This window comes from Saccostrea cucullata, unplaced genomic scaffold, assembly GCF_032062105.1.
Source record: "Saccostrea cucullata isolate Sc308-1 unplaced genomic scaffold, CSIRO_AGI_Scuc_v1 ctg704, whole genome shotgun sequence".
Classification (NCBI taxonomy): domain Eukaryota; kingdom Metazoa; phylum Mollusca; class Bivalvia; order Ostreida; family Ostreidae; genus Saccostrea; species Saccostrea cuccullata.
This window is the reverse complement of record NW_026926216.1, coordinates 118,645-141,603: the sequence shown is the minus strand read 5'-3', so window position 1 is coordinate 141,603 and position 22,959 is coordinate 118,645. Positions and strand designations below refer to the sequence as shown.

Genomic DNA, 22,959 nt, shown 5'->3' with positions numbered 1-22,959 from the left:
CATTAAGTTCATGAATAAAAGAAATGAATGTTTAGTCCATTATTTGCCGTATTTACTTTGCCAACCTTCTAACAACATAGGTCAGAACTATAGCATCAAAGGCGGCAAACAGTGTACTATTGACTTAAACTCTGTATGTTTTAAAAGGTTATAATTATTCATTGGAAATATTTATTATGTATTGTAACTAGTACAGACAAAGCAAACTAACGGAGAGGTTGGCAGGTTACTAAATGTATATACATATTTTTTTCTCCTCTCTCTCTCTCTCTCTCTGGAAGACAACAAGAAACTTTACAAAGAATTCTAAAATCTAGACACTGCCATAACAATTAAACTCCCTTGTTTCAAAGACGACTGATGAATAGTCGATAGGATCAGATCTTTTGTTTTAGGTAGATTTTTATAGGGCATAGACACCCGGGCTGATGGTATCTGGGTAATTAGAGACTTCTTTGTCAGTTGGGGATCCCGCTCGCTCAGGACGTGTTAAAACAGAGGAGGTCTTTAATCTCGGGGCTCGGGTCAGAAAAACCAGTAATGGCGTAATCCGTACCAATCAGCTGTTTTACAGGGCTTTATTTCTTAAGGAAGATTATAATGTGAAATAAAGTGCAAGTTCCAAGTCCAGTAAAAAAAATCAAATACTTACTGTTAAGTTTATAAAACATGTAAAATGTGTTCATTAAATATTCATGCACCACATGCAAACACATAAACTCTTTTACAGATGAAATTATATTATATCAGTTCTTGTAATAAATAACTGATATATTATCTGTACTCTGCATTAAGATATTTGCGTTTTTTCTGGTCTTTTGAATATTTTCATATTTCAATTTATTTCTTTGGGCTTTTTATTATACAGTTACTTTGAATTTTTTGTCGAATTAATCAAGCTCAAATTTTCAAATAAAAAAAATTGATGACTTATGGTAAGGGGGTCTCTACGATCAATTTTGACTGTCAACTTCATAATGCTTTACACATTACATAATATTATGTTGTCGACGTGTTTTAAAAGCTTCGGGTCGGGATAGTAAGTGCTTTATTTTGGGAAGGTTATCCAAGAGGATTACGTAATCTCGTCAACATCAGAATCTGGTATTAATTAAAAATTAAAAATAATAATTACTCAGACAACCCTGGACAAATAAATCGAGCACCCTGGCGGGTGTGTGGACCATAAACATTAGGGGATGGTCAACGCCACATGGCCTTTTCTCCGGACGTATGATGTCCGGCTTAACTCACTGACCACGGGAGAGGGGTAGGGAATAATTAATTTATAGCATAAGACGGGGTGGGGAGCAATCGGCCATTGTTTGCTGTAATTGAGTAAAAGGATTTGAACACAGCTGGTTACCGTGATAAGGGGAATATCGCACACACGGCAATAAGAGGGAGTAGATATACAAATCAAAATACATCACAGACACTACCCCACCACAATGAACTAAGCAGCAGGTTTCCAATGGTGCTTTATCAAAAAGAAAATGGTAATTTTCAGGCTACATGGAGATCTTAAACAATATTGAAGTATTTTACTGACTATAGTGCTAGGCTATTTGCTCGTCTGTGCACTCTTTTAATTGAAAAGTCCCAACCCGGCGAGAATTCGCGACTTTTGATGTACCAAGCCTTAATTATCATTAATTGTTAAAGATTTTCATGGATTGGGATATACTACTAAAGTTCATTTCACTTAAAAACTTATCATAAAGAACCCTAATGCACTTCCTCTGAAGAAAATCAATGGGGGCCGAACAGGGGCCGTGTATCCAGCTAATAACGTCTGAATTGTTAAAAATTATATTGATTAATTAACATGACAGTAATTCTAATCAATGGAAATATATATAATACCAATAACAATCATTGAGCTAACAAAATGTCACCTTTAACCTTGAGTGTGTTCCGAGGTGCTATAGTAGGTTAAAAGAATTGAAGACCAACTTCTGACAAACATTGGAACAAACCATGCCTTAGACAGCTGTATTTGTTTTCAAAGGAGTGAGAATTTTTACGGCTGTTACAACCTACACCAGACAATTTATTCCCTTACTCTTCCAGTCTTGTTTCCTGCTAGGGTATTGACAATTCCAATTGTTGTTTTTCATAACTTCTTGTTGATTTTTATTTAAATGCCAAGAAAGTTTTATCGAACGCGTTCTACAACACAAGATGCGACATTGTTCCCTCTTGCAGTTTACTTTACAAATGCATTTCGAACGAAGTTAAACTTTTTTGTGTTGAAATTCCAATGTAAACAACAACTAAACAATGACTTCTGTTACTAGCCATTTCTATGTATAGACAGACCACGGTCTTCATTCTTGCAAATAGGACAGAACCGTCATAGAAAAATGCACACAAGTAAAATACATAGTTATTTAAGATAAGATTCCCACGATTATTGAACTTTGTTTCAAAATTACTCACTTTTCACAATAATATAATTATCTTAAAATAAATAGCACGATATTCTTATTAATTGAAAATTATCCTCGGTAGAAATTCTCTTCTCCCAGTCAAGTTCAAGAGGCACTGCTTTCCCCCCATTAATTTATCAAATTTCACGTTTATGTAACTTTTTCCTTGAACATTTCCCTTTAATCTAACTAAGACTTCTTTTAAAGTTCTATTCTGCCATTCCGTCTTTTTAACAATAATATCAAAGAAACATTTCCCTGGCCTGACACTGCGGTTCTATCTGGACAATGTTTTGTAATCTGTTCCACTATCTTGATAAATTCCAAACGCCAGACTATGTTCTTTTTACCTAATACTCGCCCTCTGATTTCTTTACTACGCCATTGAACCACGTCCATATTTAATGCTTCATTTTCTGCAATTCCATATCAAAAGCTGCACTATAAATACGGTGTTTCACTTATATTTGTGCGGTTTCTTTTAGGATATTCACGTTTGTAATGTTTTCTGAATTTGAATTTCATTTCTTCATAACGTTCGTCTTTATTTAAATGCAAAGCGATGCAAGCCATGAATTTATAATATTCCGGGAAAATGTTGTATTAGAGATAGATGTATATAATATACAGTACCTAATTTTTGATTATATGGGAAAATATTTTAAAGAATTTTCAAGTCTTTCTGGTATCTTTGTTACGTTCCTAAATTTTCTTTAAATTCAGCAGGTATTACGACAAATCTTATTATCGTCATCAATATATGTGTACAATGTACGTTGTATATTTTTTTTTGTAAAATTTAACCAAAAACTGAAGCGGACTATGTTGAGCTGTTGCTGTGTTGTATTTTATTTTTTGATTGTATGTTGACCTCTGATGTTTATCAGTATAGTGCGCAAGCTGAGGGCACAGCTATTGTGATGAAAAAGTAAAACAAATCAATTCCAAACTCACACCACACCAAACGATGTCAAAAGTATCAACCCAATCCAAACAACTTCTCTCAGAAACAAGGGATTTTACGGAGCAGGGGTAATGGACATCCAACACCGCAGCTTCTGTTATGGAAGCGAGGCATTGTCTTGCTGGAAGGGTGTGATTTTTTCCCCATCAAATTCCCATAAAAATATCACACAAAACACACTAAATTGAAAAATCACACACAAAAGAGAAAAAAAGCACACACAGATCTAATGATTAAATATTTTTATTTCATAAAAATCAACAGCATCCCGAAATGTGTTGGTTCTTTGGTCACGTCAGATAGCGGCTATGTTGGGATTTAGAAAAAAAAAAATCAAGAGAATAAAAAGAGAAAGAGGGGGAACAAATTTCTAAGAAGAAAATGTTAGTATATGATAAAAAGAATATAATGAACAACTGGCACAGCAAATCTAGGCCAAATTCAAACCACACACTGCCGCCTACCTTTCAAAATTCCTCTTGTAAAAGTAGTTAAGTCCAAAAAGAGAAAGGGAGCAAAGAAAAACACAATTTATGAATCTGATGCGTGCCATCAGCGGACCCCTAACGAATCTGAAGATGCATCGTAGTTTTTTGTCATTACGTACCGAATTGGAACACTGATTTCGACTTGAGGTGACTTTGGAACTTCGTCCTCATTCGTCCACGGAGCTAATCAAAACCTTTTGTTATCGTTGCTACAACAACATGGCCATTTCTATCTCCCGCGTAGAAGAGGTTACTTCATCTGTCAGTTATGCAAATTAGTTTTTATTGCGACGACATTAAATGGATAATCAGTATTATTATTCGGATTAGAGCAGGATTTGTCCCTTTAAACAGCTTACTGTGGTAACAAAGACTTACTTAGTCGGCGATATGGTCTTTAAATCCTGTGATGGTGTGCTTTGAAACTCCGTGATTTCATGCTATAAATTGTATGCGATCGATCGGTAGTAGACTGAAATAAACTGATTTAAACAGATGTAAAATGACAGATAGGTAGGCTGGACAAACGCCAAAAATATCCCGTCCAAGGCGTCACAAAATATCGACAATAGCCAAAATACAAAATATAAAAACTCTAAAACAATAAATTCCGTCCTCGTCTGATAAAAAGCAGTTGTGTGCATCATTTCTTACATTCATTAGCTATCGAAATCTAAATAAAACATTAGCTAGATCGGTAATATCAAAATTACAAACTACCCTGTGCAATCTGGCATAACGCGATCAGATAAGACACGCTAACGGGCGAGGGGCTCAGGAGGAGGTCGATGCTGAAGGAAGGCGTTAAAGGGGGCGGTGCTAACGGTTCTTTCACGTGGCTCATTAAACCATGCATGTGGGCGGAGCTTTATGTTTTCTTTATTCTAAACACATTGCAAAAGATATAGATTCCACACTGTAGTAGGAGAGTGCCAAATATACAGATCTGCTGTAACTGCTGCACACTATCGATATTCACCTCTCTAGTCCGTGTGTGCCGTAGTCTTTTTTAGACAGTTGCAGGTTGAAGTTGTGGTGAAATTCACCTGCACGTGTTTGTGTGTGATTCTTAGGGCTTTTTAAGTTATTCATTGTTATTCCTTTTTCTCAACAAACAAAAATGGCCAACACAATTACTCAGAAAGACACAACTTTTACCAAAATCTTTGTGGGAGGATTACCTTACCATACCACAGACAAATCGCTAAGGGAATTCTTTGACAAGTTCGGTGACATTGAGGAAGCTGTCGTCATTACAGACAGGCAGACGGGCAAGAGCCGAGGATATGGATTTGTGAGTACCTTTATTGTAACTTGTTGATTTTCTGTAATTTATAAAGCTTCGTCATGGTATGACCTATACAAATGACATTTCTTCTTGCCAATTTCTACACTGAAACCTTTATGCATTTGACTTCTGTAAGATAAGGTCTTAAAAATTGGGGTGTTATCAACATGTTTATCTTTTCCTATCGGCTGCTATCGTGAGTATTCTCTCTGATTTAATCCATCACCCATGTTAACTCGGCATTGGGAATTTTCATTTACTCTCGCCCTCTGTTATGGAATTGAATTCCTTACAGAAGGACCGACTGTCCCATACTTTTCACCAGCTGAAATAAAGTAAACACAAATCCCCACAATTCGTCGTTTCGTTTTAAATGGCCTAAGATGGAGTTTTTGTAATAAATTCTTTAATCAAACCTGTAAGTATATAGTAAGGTTTTATTGAACGAAGCTTGATTACAGGGACCTTGCACCGATTGATCCAACGAGAAACGTGGGTTAACGTCTAATCGCTGTATAGGTTTTCTTGTCAATTTATTAATTTAAATGCCCAACTCTTTGTGATAAAAGACTTCCATAAGAAAAAATGCATGACCTTACAGAAATAAATCTATTGGTAAAATTACAAAAGCCGTCTGCTTCTTGCTCGGCCATTTTAGAAGCCTAAATTTGTTGGTTTTAGAGGGAAAATTATTTTTTCTTTTTTTGACTTTGTGTGTTATGTATTTACAGGTTACAATGGCAAACAGGGAGGCAGCAGAAAGGGCGTGTAAGGACCCCAACCCTATCATTGATGGAAGGAAAGCTAACGTTAACCTGGCCTATCTCGGGGCCAAACCTAGAGGTATTCAGACAGGTACATCATTTGGTACCGAACACTCTCCTCCAAACATTTTGTTTAATTTACGTCTTCAGAAAATTCAAAATCGCTTGAAGAAACCATAAGATATCTTAAATACAAAGTAACATTCTACAGAATTTTTATTAAAATCTTAATGTTGGTCTCCTTTCTGCAAAGACATTTCTTGTGAAATATGTTGTAAAAGCACATTCAAGTATATCTTGTTTCACGTTGTTTTTCCTCTCAAGTGATTTCTACTTTAGTATTTTCATTTGACCTAACAGAAGTCATGCAAAGTTTTAAATTCATTACTTGTAAAATCAATTAGCAATTTAAATAATTCATTATTTTTAACAATGCAGAAAAGTTAACCAGATTAAAATCCGTTTCGGATGTCCATTTCAACCAATAAATCTTTAGTCCTTACATCAATATTTGTTCATATAACTGTCATGTGTGCAATGTTCAGTGTACTATTCTCATAAAATAATCAAATCAAGAGATTATTTCGCCTAGTTTTGGCTGTTACGGATTACAGTGTATTGAAAATGGATTTTAATTTTACATTTATGTATTTCACAGTCAATACTTCAAAACTGAACAAACATTGCATTACCAAATAGGGCTTTCTGAAAAAGGATTGTATATCGGTTGGTTGAGATTTATTTTTTAAAATATTAATTTCATAAATAACAGTTGTTTTCGTGTTTATTAATACATTTGGATTGTAAATCAAATTCTGTGAACGATCTCTGGCATACAAAACTCAAACACAATGCTGTTTTGAAAAAGATTATTTGATTTCATAAAGCATGAAGCGTAATTCTGATATTCATACCTATGGAAGTCGCATGTTTGAGCATGCGTATTTGTTGGATATTTTGATTTTAATCGCTTAATCTCCCCCAAACATCAAGTTTTAACAATTTACTTTAACTCGATTCTGATCAAGCAAACATAATTTGCTTTATATAACCTCAGTATTTTAAAAGTTGATAGAGAATTATCGGTGCGGAAAAAAGGGTCACAATTTTTAAGAACTATACCGAAATATGTTTAACATTAGGACGAACAATGCATAGCTTAAAAATAAACAACAGGGTCATAATGGGATTGTTATGTTTTAAGTTATTAATTACCAAGCACCTTACAGTGACTTGGTAAGGAAACTAAAACTCGTGGTCACTCAAACGATACTGCTAAAATTAGCGAACTATTATTACACGTGCGAAAGGCTGTCATTTACCACATGTACATACTAAGATGTGTAGCAATTACAGATAATTGGCACAACTCATGAAGTAACATGTCTTAATTAGCGTGATATTTTAAGCAATTATCACGGGCACGTGTATTAACAATCCAGTCCCAAACGGACACAATGAGAGAGAGGCCTGATACATTTACTAGAATGAATGTAAAAAAAACCTTCCTGAAATTCAGAAAGACTGCATTCAAAAAGGCATACCTTTATGATTCATTGTTCTGTTAAACTGAGTTTAATAATTCATATATAAGTCTTATTTCATCTTTTGATGACTTATTTATCAAAAGCATTAAAAGTAAATAGGGCAAGAAGACTTTATTTCCTCTATTTGGTTTAGGAGTGTCATGTGGAAAAAAAAACATATACAACATGTATTATGGGAGGTATTTGGATACAGAAATAAGAGAGTCTTTCTAGCTGTAAGCTACTAATTACAAAATATTTCCAGTTTCTGCATATTATTTAAACTTTAATGTTAAAGTTTCAAGACCCAGATTCGTGATGGTGGAAAAATAAACCCTGAGATATATTTGAATGAATCTCGTCTACGATATATATTTTGGCATATTATGTACCTTTGGTGTGTGCTGTGGTTTATTAAGTTTTATAACATACAAAATAATCCACAGATTTAAACATAATCCTCCAATCCCCCTGTAATATGGCTCCAAATGTCATCTAATACATTGTACTTTGTAATATTCGCACTGAGCTATAGGGTAATGAACGTCATATAGAGTTAACGATCATAAAGTGTAGGAACATAGGAGTAAGTGTATGGAAGTTAATAAAACTTACTGTGGACAAAGATCAAAGCAAGATGGACTTGTAGAAAACAAACGCACCTGTGCGGCAATACTCTTATCTTGGAAAATTTTATTGCATTTATTTAATCAAACAAGAAAACAATTACCACATTCCTTCTCTGTATATTTTTTGCACGTTAGCGTATTATTGGCGAATAATGGGCACGAACGAGTCTTGTATCTCGGAATCAATTTTATAAACACATGGAATCGCATAACTTCACATTTTATCAATCAAACACGACAAAATATTTAATTTATTTTTCACTACTTGAACTCTTCACATCATGATATATATATGCTACAAAAATTCAGCCAAAGCTATAGGAATGTCAAGCGTCCAGTGAAACAGCTTGTCACTTAAAGAAAAAGAAAATTTTCAAGAAACTCTTCCTTTACATATTATGCTACTGAGTCAGTTTGCTCACGGCTTGTGTTATTATATAAACATATCAAAACAAGGGAAAGTGATTTATTAACAAGTACCCTCATCGCCTCTCACCCCCCTAAGCAGACGGAAGTTCGTCCTAGTTCCATGATATTGTTTATTTTGTGTAATAAGAATCATATGTTTGCAACCCATATTCCAAGAAATTCGTCCTGGATTACACTACACTCAAGCAAAAGCTCCTGAATTAAAGTCTGAATAGTTTTCTGGCAAACACAATTAGGCCCAAGCACAGTTTGCTGTTCTTCAATGCTTTATATATATGAAGCCATTTCGTCGAATGGGATATCATTTTATTTATTCCGATTTTATCTTTCCTTTTTCCCATTGTAGGTATTCCTCTAGCAGTGAAAGGTGTGCCCGGTCTCATCCCTGGTCAATATGGGTAAGAAATATTTCATTACCTCAGCACATAAATCACATCAATAAAAGTATTAGTAATATATTCTGAAACTTTTAGTATATACTGTACATGTCATTAAAATAGGTGCTAGTAAGGTCATAGCTCAGTCATTTCATCATCTGACGTCTAGAAAGTCTTGAAAAAATGTATATCATAAGATTCATAATCCTCACTCCATACATGTTTTACCAATTTTAGAGGATAGCCGAATTTGTAACCATCTGACGCAGTCTTTCTGGTCTAAGTCAAGAGATGCTGTTACTATGCATCCCAAAAATTATGGAAGCAAAGATATTGGTGATTAAATTTTTGGCAGTGTTTTTTTCCGTTTGAAGTGTATTTTGGTCATTTGTTTATTTCTTTACAAACTTTCGTTCTTTTTTGCTTGACATACGTGTGATTCCTCTTGTTTCCATGACAATGTGATGAGCAGTCCAATCAGAGCACCTGTACTCTTTTACGATCACGTGACCATCAACATCCGGGTTCAGGTGCGCTGAATAGGACGGTGTTTAGAGTCTGCTCTGATTTTTGTGTGCAGCTCGATCATGACACACCACACTCAAGTTGACTTGATTTTTTGTTTAATTTTTTCCCGTGTGGTGTTTTTGCCAATGGACAGAGAGTGACGTGGGGTTTTTGCACTGTGAAAATACTTTTTTCATCAAATACCAGTATTGTTACTTTTAACATAATTATAATACTTATGTCGCCCCTGTAAATAATATACTAACACTGGTGAACTGTATTCTTATCGTTTTTCAAAAGTATTGAACACTTTTTGTAGGAATTTTGTGAACTTTCTCACCTTTTATTTTTTTTAGAATTTTCACATTACTTTAAAATTTATTAACAACGAACATGAAAGAGGGCTAGAAAATGGGAGTTTAAAAGCACCACAAACAAGAACCGGAAATCAGCAGGACACTGCATTTGGTTTTCGGATTAGAAATAGTTTCCCCTGAAGTAGCTTTGTTTGTGTTAGGATGTTGGTGCTCTGTTTGATTTTGTCACATTTTATAACGCTTACTGCTCTTATTGTGGCATCAAAAGTAAATATAAACAGAAAGGCAGGAAGTAAGCAACCTCTATTGCTAGACATGCCATAACAGAATCGATCTCTTACAAGTTGGACGAAAATGCTAGACGACTTTGAGTACCGATAAGACATTTTTATCTCGTCCATAAAACATTTCATTGAATGGTCAAACTTGCATTAAATCTGACTCGATGTCGGCAAGTTTTGTGAACGAAAATAAATAAATGACTTCCACCTGAATTGGGGGAGAGTGGCCTTTTCAAAAGATAAACTTTATCAACAGTTTTAAACATTTCATCCGAGGTACGATTTCAAAATGCCAAAAATCTCAGATTAATTTTCAAGTGGCGGCGAAAGTTCTTCAAAGTTTATTGCAAATAGTTCAAACCTACAGGGCCAAAAGTCTTTACATTTTTATGAATTGAGCGCAAGTGTAACTGAGTTTGTTTTCGTTCGGAGAGGTCAGTAGATTGGACATGGAATCAAACGATGCTCACATCTGATTGCTCCCAACATTCAACATTCTTGCTCAACCCTTACTTTATTTCAAGAGGAATTGGCCGCATCTTCAGACAAAAACTTAAACAACATCTGTTTTCAAAGTGTGAAAATCAGACCCATAAATGATTAAGCTCCTATGGAAAATTTTAAAAACATATGTCGTAGCATGTGAAGTATTTAGTCGGAATCGAGGTGAGGAGTAAACATGGCGTCACAATCAAGCTGTCCTGGCCCTTCTGCCTTGGCTGGAATTAAACATCCTGCTAGTCTTTTATAAACAAGATCCGCATTTTTTAAACGCCTCCACTTCATAGTATAAATGTAACACTTGATAAAATCGCTTTTTGGAAAATATCCTAAGGCCAGAATTAAAAATATCTCTGTTTCCCCTAACCCGACCCTAAATTCTCAAGTTGGGTCGGTAGGTAGGTAAACAATTTTATTTTCTGAAAGCAACTTTGAAAATACATTCTAAAATTTAATTGAAAATTACCTTTATGAATAAGAAAAGTACAAAAGAAAGCGATTTGTAATCTAAATGCTAAGTATCATACATATGCGGTTTAAAAGCAAAATTCATGATGAATTAATTCACAACTGTTATTTAGTTGAACTTTTGGAATATCTTACGCCATTACCTTTATATAAATTGAATAAAATAGACAAGATTCTCAAATACGCAAAGACCAGACATACGAGTATATTTTTCAAACCTTCAATCAGCCTTCATAGCTTATAGACGACCAATGTACTTTTTTGAGGGCAATGAGATTTGCTTTGGTTCTGGAGCATTTTGCTTTGGAGTTCAGAAGTAAGTGGCTAATTTTAGATCGCAGGTTCAAGTCCCAATGAGTAACGTTGAAAACGGTCCTTCGAAGGGGACCATAAAAACTTATGTCCAGTGTCGCAGAAGATGCTGGCTCTAAAAAGACCCCCCCCCCACTTCTTAATGGCAAAAAATAGTGCTGAATACGTCTAAATTTGGGGCAATGGGGGAAATGTTTCAATATCGTCCTAACAAATCTCGAAGGGATTAAAAGCAAAAAAAAAAAAACAACCTTCAAGGGCCTAATTAAAGAAAAATACACTGGAAGCCTCAGGAAGCTGAATCCTAATTTCAAAACTATTTGGAAAGAGTATGTTAACAATCTTTAATTGAACCAAACCGAATCTACAAATGATAAAAATACCATTCTCACGAAGTTTAACCACTTAATAAAGGCAGGAAGAAAGGACATCTGAATTATATTTATCAGGATGAATATGCAGACGTATTTACAACTCCTATGATTCCGTAATGGCATATTAGTAAACATAGGAACATAGATGAACTGCTTATTAGATCAAAACTCAAATTAAGTAAATAAAATGCAGTGAAATTGAATGATGTGTTCACTAGGTGGGCCCCTCATCTACTCATAAGGCGGGCCTTACCATGTATTATGTACCTTAAATTCAAAGAAGTTTGTTTGTTTGTTCACAATAAATTTATTCACTCACATGGAGCCGCCAAGACACCTCCGAAACACTCTTAATTAGTCATGGTAAATTTTATTATCGAATTGTTTCAAGAGTGAAGAATTCCAATTAGCTGAAAGCATAAGATTGAGACGTCGCCATTGTTCTATGAAGAGCTACTGCCCTGTAATCACATCTGGACGTCATTTTGTTTCCAACAAATGATTGAAAATCACAGTAGAACAATGTCGGCTGTTCTGATAAAAAACTGATTTGGATGAAGTTGTATTTTATAAAACTTGGTTAACAATAAAAAAAAATTTGAATCATCTTATTTAAAAAATCTTTTCAGTCGGTGCGATTTAATTGGGTCGGTCGCGTTAGGGGAAACAAAGGTATTTTTTATTTTGGCCTAACAAATAGCTTTTGGTACTTAAATACAATTCTTTTTTTCGTTCTAACATATTCCGTTAATTTTTTATCGTGTGCAAAATGGTCAAATCTGATACATATCTCATCTGATGGTCATTATGGGGAAAGCAAGTAGTTTACTTTGAGTGATCTATCACTCATTCTGTAACATGTCATTAGAAGAATTCTTCTGGGATTAATCAGATGACCAAACAATTAACAAGAGAAATATTTACATTGATCCTATAACGAGGGAACCTTTAGGGGGGCGGCCATATGGGAGATCTATAGCCATTACGGTCTGTTATGTTTAGAACCGAACCATTTATGCAATTGAACAAAAAATATAGTTAATCACTCCCATTCATCTATTTCTCTCCTTTGACCACATCGTCGTCTGTCCCGAAGAATCCAATTTTGACTTAGTTTCATATAAAGGATTATTGGTAAATACTTTTTTTTCCACCACAACTCAAATGTTACGTAAGATTGAAGATGACACTAAGAAAGTTTAAAGAGAAACGGGACTAGATTTTCTAGGCTTCATAGCTAGCCCCATAAAGGTTAGATTTTCAATAAATCAGCGTTGAATAAGGCTATAGGGATAAGTAAATAATACGACGCGGACTGAAAACCCCCCTTTGCGGGTGAAGTAATTTTGTTGTGATATCACCGTTAAGACAGATATACATAAAACTGAACTGGTCATAATAAGAAACAGGAATTGGAAAACCCGAGACACCGAAGGAATAAAATAAAAAGCAAACAAATATGACTCAATCTGTCAACTCGACACAGTTTTCCATGATATCGTTAAGTTCATGGTTACCTAATTCCTTTGAAATTGTAATACATTCTTAAATTCAACTTATAACATGTATCAGAACACGGCGATCAAATATTTAATGCTAAGTCCTTTTTTTAGGTGAAAATAGAAACAGTTGTTTTTCATTTGTTTGACCAGAAATAAACTATAAATAATCATGACATTTTTTACATTTGAAGGCTTTTTATCATACAGGGGGTGAAACATTTCTCAGAAGATAGTTTATCCCTTGAGTATTAATTAACTCAGCTTTGGTGCTATATCTTGTGTTTCGTGCCTTTCGCTGCATTTGAAATTTTACGCCTGCTAATTTTTTCATAAATTGATTGCCATGATGCATCACTCATTGAAGTTTTTTCGTGATTAGAAGATTTTTGGGAATGTAGAGGTGGAACGAGGGGTTGGGCAGGAAAGGCATACTTTGGGTATCATGTAGATATGTTCAGCTTAATTTTTGTAATGGGCAATCCAGTTAAATAAAGATTGTAAACTCAAATTTAGTGGCGGATCTTGGAATTTTACTTTAAATTTATTAAAAACTTTAATTTTTACTTTGCATTTGTTAAGAACTTCCGAGCTCATGGAAATTTATGTACTCAGATCGGTCTAGAACTGAAACGAAAACGTTTTGATCCACCGACTGAGAGACATGTCTACCCCAACAGATAAAACTCCCAATCAATTCTAGTAAAATTTCTCTCTGATCTATTGAAGGTATTAAAGAAAGTGAAACATTTCTTTGTAAACTTTATTTTGCGTTTGCTAGGCGTAAAAATGGCGGTAGTGTATTTCATTTGATGTGTATATATCTCGAACATTCACAGGATTAAGAAACGACAGTTGAAATCTCGGTGCTGATAAATGACTCGATATTGATTGAACATTCCTATGCTGACATGCGAGTAACCATGCTGCTTTAAAAGAAAATTCTACCATTTTTTTAATTACCGAATATGTCCATTTTTTCTCTATATCAAATTTTGTAATAGCTCGAGACCAAGTGAGTTTTTTTTTTTACTTTAGTGTGGGGTGCAACTGAAAAGAAGCATTGAAAAATGCCAATACTGGAATTATCTAACAGAAAAATATTGACTTTCGGTCTCTTCGAAAGCAAAACTGTCGGATTGTTAGTTTTTTTAAGTTACATTTTATGACAGAATGTCTTTTGATGTTTAAATAATGAACCCCATTTAACTGAGCCGTTTTATCTAGCAACTCCGTGACCCGTCACTGTACTTTATTTCTAAGGGCATAAAATTCAAACAATCAAGACCGCAATTTATTACCGTTTTGGGAACACCTGTAACCATTGACGAGGCTAAAAAACTTTTTAAAAATCAGATTCTCCACGGAATATTATTGCTTTCTAGAATAAGAATTTTTGCTGAAATTGTCGCTCAAGACAATATTGGGTGTGCAAATAAGACAAGAAGCGATTTGAGTAGAGTTTTAACTCCGACGTCTTTAGAGAGCTTTGTGCGAAATTTTATTTGCCAACACACTTACAGTGTTTTGAAACTCAACCTGAATAATGGTTATCAATGATCAAGTATTCCTATTCCATGTTCTTATTAAAACCCGTCTCCTTCTGCTTATCATAATTCACATGGATCATAACTTTTGTCTAGTATTTTTGTGACGTAATTGAATAATGCCTATAGAAGGTTGAATATTGACATTTATTTTTTTCTACTTACAGGTTCCCTCAGTATTTATATCCGTCCACAGCCTATGTAGCAGCGCCATCTACCGCCAGTGTGCTCACCACTGCCGTGCCGCATTCACCACTATCACCGACCGCCGCGGCCACCACAGGACAGCTGATTGACTATTCCACCGCATATGCTTCTCAGTTTGGAGCATACGAGGCAGCATATCCTTATGCTTCAAGCGCCGGTGGCCTGATCACACCTACTGCTGCAGGATATACTTACGCCGCCATCCCTCAACCTGCACTAGTTGCAGGCGGTAGTGCGATACACTATCAGCCCCAGCAGATACAAGAAAGAATGCAATGATGACATTCTGGGAGAACAAGCAGTATTCATACCGAACTCAAAAAGAATAAACAATGACCAAACGTCCGTCCTATAAGTAGAACGGAGCAAATTTTTGATCCGCCATTAAGATATCAATTTTTAAGGCATTTTTAAAATAGTTTTACATCGATGTTTCTCTAAGATTTTTAATTATTATATGCATATAGCAAATCGGTAAGAAATAAGTTGCCTGATCTCTATGCAAGGAAATGTACTGAAATGAGTGAAAGTCTGTTAAACACTTTTTGGGTAAAAGAGTGCGAGAGCGAGGTGTCTGTATTTATGAACTACATTTTAGAAGTGCGAGCAGGTTGAAAGGATTATGTGCTTGATAAGCTTAGAGTAAAGAGCGTCTCCCAAGTACAGTTCAAAATCATCGTATTATTTATATATCTTAATTGTATCGAAGTATTTATAATATCGTTGTTTATATTAGAACTGTTTTATGTGCGAATCACGTGGTTCCTCCGTCCATTTAGCTCAACCTTGCCATCATATTTTATAGGTCATAGGTCATGACATGCAAAAGACATTGGTCACATGAAATGTGAAATGTAGCTGATAATTATAGTTTGTAGACTTCATGACATCTTTCACTTTTTATGCTAGGACGGAGACCGCGGTTGTGAAAGGTTGATAACTTTGTTATTGTGTAAAGTCGTTAGCCCTTTACAGACTTAATATTCGATATTTATAAAATATCATTGTTGTCGCTGAACATTGTACATATCATTGTAATGTTATATATTAGTAGATCGTAGACTAGTCTTGTTAATTATTAATCTAGAGGCCGCCGTAGTTAAAACACTATGCAAATAGCAAAAGGATGACCCATTGATAGAATATAGCATTCAATGGCAAGTGCTACCTTGATATTATTCGTTTTACCTAATTGTCTTTCCTTATTTGGTTGTATCGACAAAAAAGTGCAAATAATCGGACTATCGAATCACTGAGCTTGCGCGCAGCCCGCTAGTTTAGATACATATCCCAACACAAAGGGCTCAAGTGCCTTTTAGTCCCAATGCATACACAGAATTCTTGTCCTCTTCAAAATTATGGGGGAAATCTTAACTGAAATCCACTGCTGTCTCATTCTATAGCTAGATTTAGATGACGTCATCAATCATATTTTGTAAGGCTACGTATAGATGTGGTTCGAATGTTTATTTGTAAACTCTTTCACCGCTTTAAGAGTATTCTTGCTCGTAGTTCAAGCAAGACTCCAGGTGGCGCTAGATGAGTACATGAATGTGCTTTATGTTAATCAGACAATTTTATAAGTTCCTTGTCCATCCCAAGAGGTTGCCATGGCGATACGAATCAATTTAATCATTCTCTTAATTTCACTGTAGACATTTTTCATGGTTTTCAATATACTTTTTTTTCTTTTTGGGTGTTTTTATGCTTATAGACCAATTCTTATGATTCTTCTAACCATACTAAAATTGTCAATCTAGTCAGGTTTTTCAATTTTTTAAGATTTGATCACCATGGCAACTCGTTGCATATTGTGTTCTAATGCGGAATAAAATCTTGTACACCTGAAAGTATTATGGATTTGAAAACGAGGTTTTGCTTATAACAATGAAAATTGATTTTCGTTTTTTTTTTATCTGTGACGAAAACGCATTCCATATTTTGAAGAGAAGTTTTGTTCCATATCGAATTTGCAGTATCTTCTGACTACCACGAAATGAATGAGAAAGGTTAACCTCGTTTTCAGTCCAGTTTTAAATCTATTAGCTGGATGTCTTTGACAACAGTCAATGCCTCATTTTTGTACAACTCTTGTTGGTATATATGTTATATACAAAAATATTTATTGCTGTTACGCTTTCAGAGACAAGATTTGTATAACGAAAGCAGGGGCGAAATATTATTGTTATATTTTATTTATTTTACCCGACCATTAGAGAAAATGGTGGTTGGGATTTTTATATTAATGTATTATCATTGTAATTGTATTTATAACAATCATCAATGTCATAACTTAGAACATAATAATTACATAAATTAAAAAATACTGTAGCTTAGTATATTATTGTCTGTAGTAGAAAAGACGAATACAATCGACATAAATGTTAAATCATATAATAGTGTCAATATGTGAAGCGGTATAGCATCCGCGAGAATATAGCATAATCCAATGTTGAAATAAAACCAGACCATTTACTATGTTGACATTTACTTATGTTACAATCATGAAAAGAAATAAAAAAACGAAATATTATGCAAAACGTGTTCATTTTCATTCTTTCTTTCGAGAAGGTTTTGTCTGTCATTATCAAAGGGTCCTCGATGTAGGCACATCCACAAAGTTTTTTCTCTCTCTTTACACATTGTACGACGATCAAGAGACAAATTTTTTAAGATGTTCATCACCTTTTTTAAGACAGCAATATGGTGTGATATAGATTTCAACCTGTGTCAATAAGAAACATTCCCTTGTTTGTACAGTAGAAGGGAATATTGACACACTGTTTGCATGTCATGGTTAAATCTGCACCAGGTGACTAATGATAGCAATCTGAACTACAAGATGATATTTAAGCTGAGTGTCGTTCATGAGAAATTCCTTTGTCATAAAAGTTTACCAAAATTCATATATGAGCAATTCTTTCATCCTTTCGCAATTCGTCGATATTGCAATAGTTTAGCTTCAACAAAATTACATGATTGTAGGCCAGCACCTTTATATTGTGTCTGCAAATGGGTTTTAAATTCGAAGGTCAATGATTTGTAGAAAGACAACTTGAAGGAAAAAAATGGGTGAAATGATTCTAAATATGACATGAATGCGCTGGTAGTTAAATACATGTAATCTAGTCTCATGAGTCATATAAGATTGTGTTTGTACTCCGAGGTCATTTAATTACCATGTTAAAAAGGATTAATATGTCACTGAAAGTCATTATGTTCCCTACATCATTGTATGATAGCCCTGGATTGCAACTTCGAAGAGAAGTAACTCCAAACTCACTAATCATTACCGAAAAAAATGCAAAAAACAAGAAAAACTCCAAAAATCTGCTTAATGGAATTTACAAAGAACATCTTTTTTGCACACTTTTGCATCCAAGATTTTCGACTTCTTCCACTAATCTTGCGATGGTGTTTGATTGTTTTCATTTCTGGTCATATGTGGGTTTACATATAGTTTATTTATCTTGCTCAAGAGTTAAGCGAACGAAAGTTCATGAAAGCATGTATATTTCGATTTTCTGATGGATGCTTCTAACAGTCTCTCGCTCCAAATCAAAATGATAGTTCACCCACGAAGCATTTAATGAGCGTTGAGGCGATGAGATTTTCTATCAATTCAATTTACTTTCATTATCTTAATTGCACAGAGGGTAGCCTCAGTGTTATCATAACACCCTAGGCTGTGAATTCTCAGACCAGTCTTCGCATTAAAATGTTCTTATCTTGGAAAAAAGGTGTTGATACAGTGACCAACATGTACAGATTATCGCTTAATCATTGGCTACTTCAGGCACTTGGCTAAGATTGTCATACATTGAATCGCCAAACAAAGATCTCCGAACAAACAATGTTTGCTAGACGCTTTAACCCTCTCCATCTTTGTTTATCTATGTGTGTCCATTTTTAAAAGTCTTCCACTTAACCTTCCTGTCGAAGAGGACAAACAAGGTCTCAATTATTGATTAAATGATTGCAATTGCGAAAAACTTTAAACATTATGTATTGTTCTGGTCTCTCTGCTCTTGGTTGGGTAGTGGTAAATCATCAAAGAGGGAGCGCTCCCTTCATCAAGTTTCTATCAATCATTGACCGTGAGCCAGGCTCTGGAGGAAGGTACATGATTTTGAATACCGCGGCTGTGTATTGAGAACAGAACAATACGAATCGAACCTCTCTTCCGCCGTGCCATCGATTTACCAATCAAACATCACTTGGATCACGTGACGTCATTCCACTAATTTGTAAAGCAGGTGCATATTTCTTGGCTGCTGTTGCTGAATTTTCCCTTTTAATAAAAATACTTGGAGGAAATTATTGGTGAAACTTTTACTAAAATACAACACGATCTTTCATTCTTCCCCTTAAATCCATCAGCTGAGCATGAGAGGCGGTGCTACCATATCTTAAATGATAAAATGCGAAGCTACAACAGTACTTTTACTTGAAACTGTGAAATTTATTGGATATGTGATTTTCCAGCCAAAACAATCATAAACCATATATTTTTTTTTTTTTTTTTTTTGTAATTAGATTTTATTCAGTATTTTTTATAAATAACAACAATACATAAACAAAAATAATGATAGAGAAACCAGATATGACTTTTAAAGTCCTTTTCACATTTACTCACAGGTGTACATGTATATTTTTAAACATATTTATTTACCCAATGTGTGTAAATGCAATTTTTGTACTATGTGTAAATCAATATTAATCTTGCAATTTCAAAGCTCTCTACAGATGAAGATACATTAATACGTGTTTTGAAATATTTAATTTATACATGCCAATAATGAATTTTATTTTCTTATCAATGGAGTAATTCATGAGCATATATACACACATTATTAACAAACGAGCTTCTGAGCATTAATCTGTGCGAATCGAGAGCACTGGTTTTACGTGTCTCCCAGACTTTATGCTTTTGGAGACTAATTCAATTAACCAGGCTGGGGTGTGGCTGCCAATTTCAGACTATTTTGATCTCCTTTAAAAGAAGAGCTCCATATAAAGATATACAAAAATGATCAAATTTTTAAACTAAAATGTATGAATTTTTCCTTTGCCAAATGATAGTTGACAGCTTAAGATACCGTATCTAAAAAAATAAGTTAAATCTGTTGGTTAATTTATGGTTAATTTGTTGACCCCCAGCCTCCTTAACACTGCAGATAATTTTTTTCTGTTCACAGAACTTTTGAATTTTCAAATACGAAACAATTGGGATAACACTTTAATTAGTTGTAAATCTTCTAAAAATTCGATTTTTTGTTTTATAACAAATAGACGCTTTTTATATGATGACCCAATATTGCTGCTAGATATTGTTCTAGAATTGAAATATACATGTATCACTCGATAGGAAATAAAACATTCATTTTCACCAGATTTGCAGTTATTTCACACACACACACACCCTCACACCCTCTCACACACACAAAGATTGTCGGAGAAACTTTACAATATAGTTTTCCACAAAAAATGCCAAGGGCAGCTTTTAATAAATTTGACGTAAGTATCAAAGAAAACTATTAAGGTCACCACGGCTTTCAATCATACAGTTAGATTGGGGCGAAATGCTTCAATACTCTTTTAATGCAAGTAAGGCCTTGGATCCTGTCCTCGTTTTATTCAATGACTTTCGTTGTGTGCATCAACCGTCAACACGATAAATACACCTTATGCTCATAAGGAAGCTATCAACTTTTAAAACCCCATTATGCTGTATTTCTACATGGGGAGTATTAATTTTTATCGATTGACTTTTGGAAATACAGTGATTGAGATTTCACTTTGAAGCAGGCATGCGTTATACGGATGATTACCCAGACCGCATGCTTAATCTATGTCAAATCGTGCTTCAAGATTACGTTCAATCTTATTTCTTCAATTACCAGAAAAATGACATGTTCATAGAGCCATTTTATTGAAAACAAGATTATAATTTCACGCCATTATTCAATTAAAATTCATTGTTACATACGTCACATGCCGATGTAAACACGCTTTTGTGACGCCAGCGTTTGTTTTAATCGGGGAGAATTCATTATTTTGAAACTTTCAATATTATGATGTTGCATCCAATTAGGCACTACAAGTAATTAGACGATGACGGTATGTGATTTAATGACAGAGGCGGCTAAAAAGCGAAAGTTGCAGGCGTCCCAGACGATAGGATCTTCAAGACTTTTGACTGATTCGCTCATTGAAACTTTTGTCGCGATGTCTAGTGCCACCCTTACACCATGATCACAGTATTCAATATGAAATAGCATCAACAAATTAATGTTACGTATTTGCCCTAGAACGTTATCCGCATTTTGAAACACTTATTAAGAGAGTTAATGGGATATATTCATCAAAAACAAAGACACAATTTTGTGAATACATTTCTCTCAATAGACAATGTTCATTATATCCAATCTTTGATTACTTTCTCCACAACGATCCACAAATGCCTAAAACTTCTTCCAAAGAAAAGAAGCAAAATGTAAGTGGTAAATGGCAGGGTTGAAGAAGTTCACATAATATTTATATTCATCCTGTTTAAGTCTTTGCAACAACAGATGTTCATTAGACAATCTGATCACACCACAGTAAGCAGGGTTTTAATGTTTTATATAACTCTGGATTACCTATGACCTGCTCTTCTTTGATGAGGTTTTTAAAAGTTCTCTCCAGTTTATAAACACACCTCCTTGGTCCTCTCCTTGCGCTGGGTACCAATATATGAGAGTTACAGATTAAGTCTTTTTTCAAGGTTGAAACATTGCCTCTAATGAAAGACTGCACTTTGTTGCTTTGTACAGTTTGACCGTACTTTTGTATTTAGACCACCCACTCCTGGGACCTAAGAGACAGTAGTCTTATTGGTAACCTGACACGGTCTTCAAGCTTCCTCGCTTATTGTGTCATTGTGTAGTCTAATAAGGCAAAAAAAAGAAGACATTTCTGTGATTTTATGCACGACATCAACGAAAGGTGGCAAGTCCTGGATGATAATATACGCTCCCAAACTTCTCCATAATCATCAATACAATTTGATAGGACATCTGATTTCATCCAAGGTTTTTCTAATATTCTTCTGTTTGAATGTTATCTTTAACTCTTAATCTTTGGTGCGTTTCGTTACTAAAGTTACATTTTGTTTTACTTGACGTGTTTGAATGTTCAAGGAATCTAAAGGTAAATACAATGGAACGAACTTATTGAGGTAAAAAACGTGAAGATTGACCAACAGGTGTTGAGAACAAGTGGATCATATAGAATAAAAATATATATTTATTGAAAATGTACAAAAATGTTTATCGTTCATCGCTAAGAAGATGAGCACAATGTCTTATTATTGTCTGGTGGTTACGAGCAATGACTGGTACACTTGGCATTTGTGTAAATAATCCCTGGCTTTTGATGTTAAAAGTACTGATAAAAATTAACATTGTTGTCTGCTTGCGTGGTAGAATATAAGAAATGAGTTCTTTTTTCTGAATACGAATATAAATATTCATATTAATTTGAATGGGTAAAAAAAATCGAATTCGTGCAAAGCATATTTGGAAATATTAAGAAATACCTTGCATAATGGAACTACACTGAATTCAAAGATACCGGTATATAAATGAACATTTGTTTTCCTTTTCATGTTGTCTTGAGTTGCTGGGAATATGGAATTGGAAGCATTTGCCACAATTTGCCACAGAGGAGTATAGGTAGAATTTCTATACATTTCAGGATTGTGACTCATAAATCTGGGACGAATAACAAATATGTAACAGTTTATAATTATTATTCGGGGACACACATTCAAGAATCATGTCAATACACACGTAGATTTAAATTCGAGGATCAGTGATTTCCTTTTATTAATCTCAAAGTGATTCAGTTGGAGGAATCGACAGGTAAAAGAAGTAAAACCACCCAGCTTACTTCTAAGTAGAAAAAAAATTGTCATCACGGAATACAATAAATTCAAAAAGATGTATTCATTAACTTAAGGCATTATTCGACTTAACATATTGAAGCATTCAAAATTCTTAGCTTCGG

General features: G+C 34.5%; 1 protein-coding gene across 2 annotated transcripts; it reads left to right on the top strand.

The window, feature by feature from the left end:
• The first annotated feature begins 4,786 nt into the window (after positions 1 to 4,786).
• Positions 4,787 to 17,450, top strand: LOC134271133 (RNA-binding protein 24-A-like). Of its 2 annotated transcripts, none has more exons than XM_062753384.1 (4): positions 4,787 to 5,178; positions 5,904 to 6,015; positions 8,867 to 8,918; positions 14,871 to 17,450. In XM_062753384.1, exons 1-4 carry the CDS (start codon positions 5,005 to 5,007, stop codon positions 15,187 to 15,189), a joined length of 657 nt encoding a protein of 218 aa, XP_062609368.1. In that variant the 5' UTR covers positions 4,787 to 5,004; the 3' UTR covers positions 15,190 to 17,450. The 2 variants fall into 2 exon arrangements, with proteins under 2 accessions (XP_062609368.1, XP_062609367.1); XM_062753383.1 differs by having other exon boundaries at positions 5,904 to 6,027.
• The last annotated feature ends 5,509 nt before the right edge of the window (positions 17,451 to 22,959 follow it).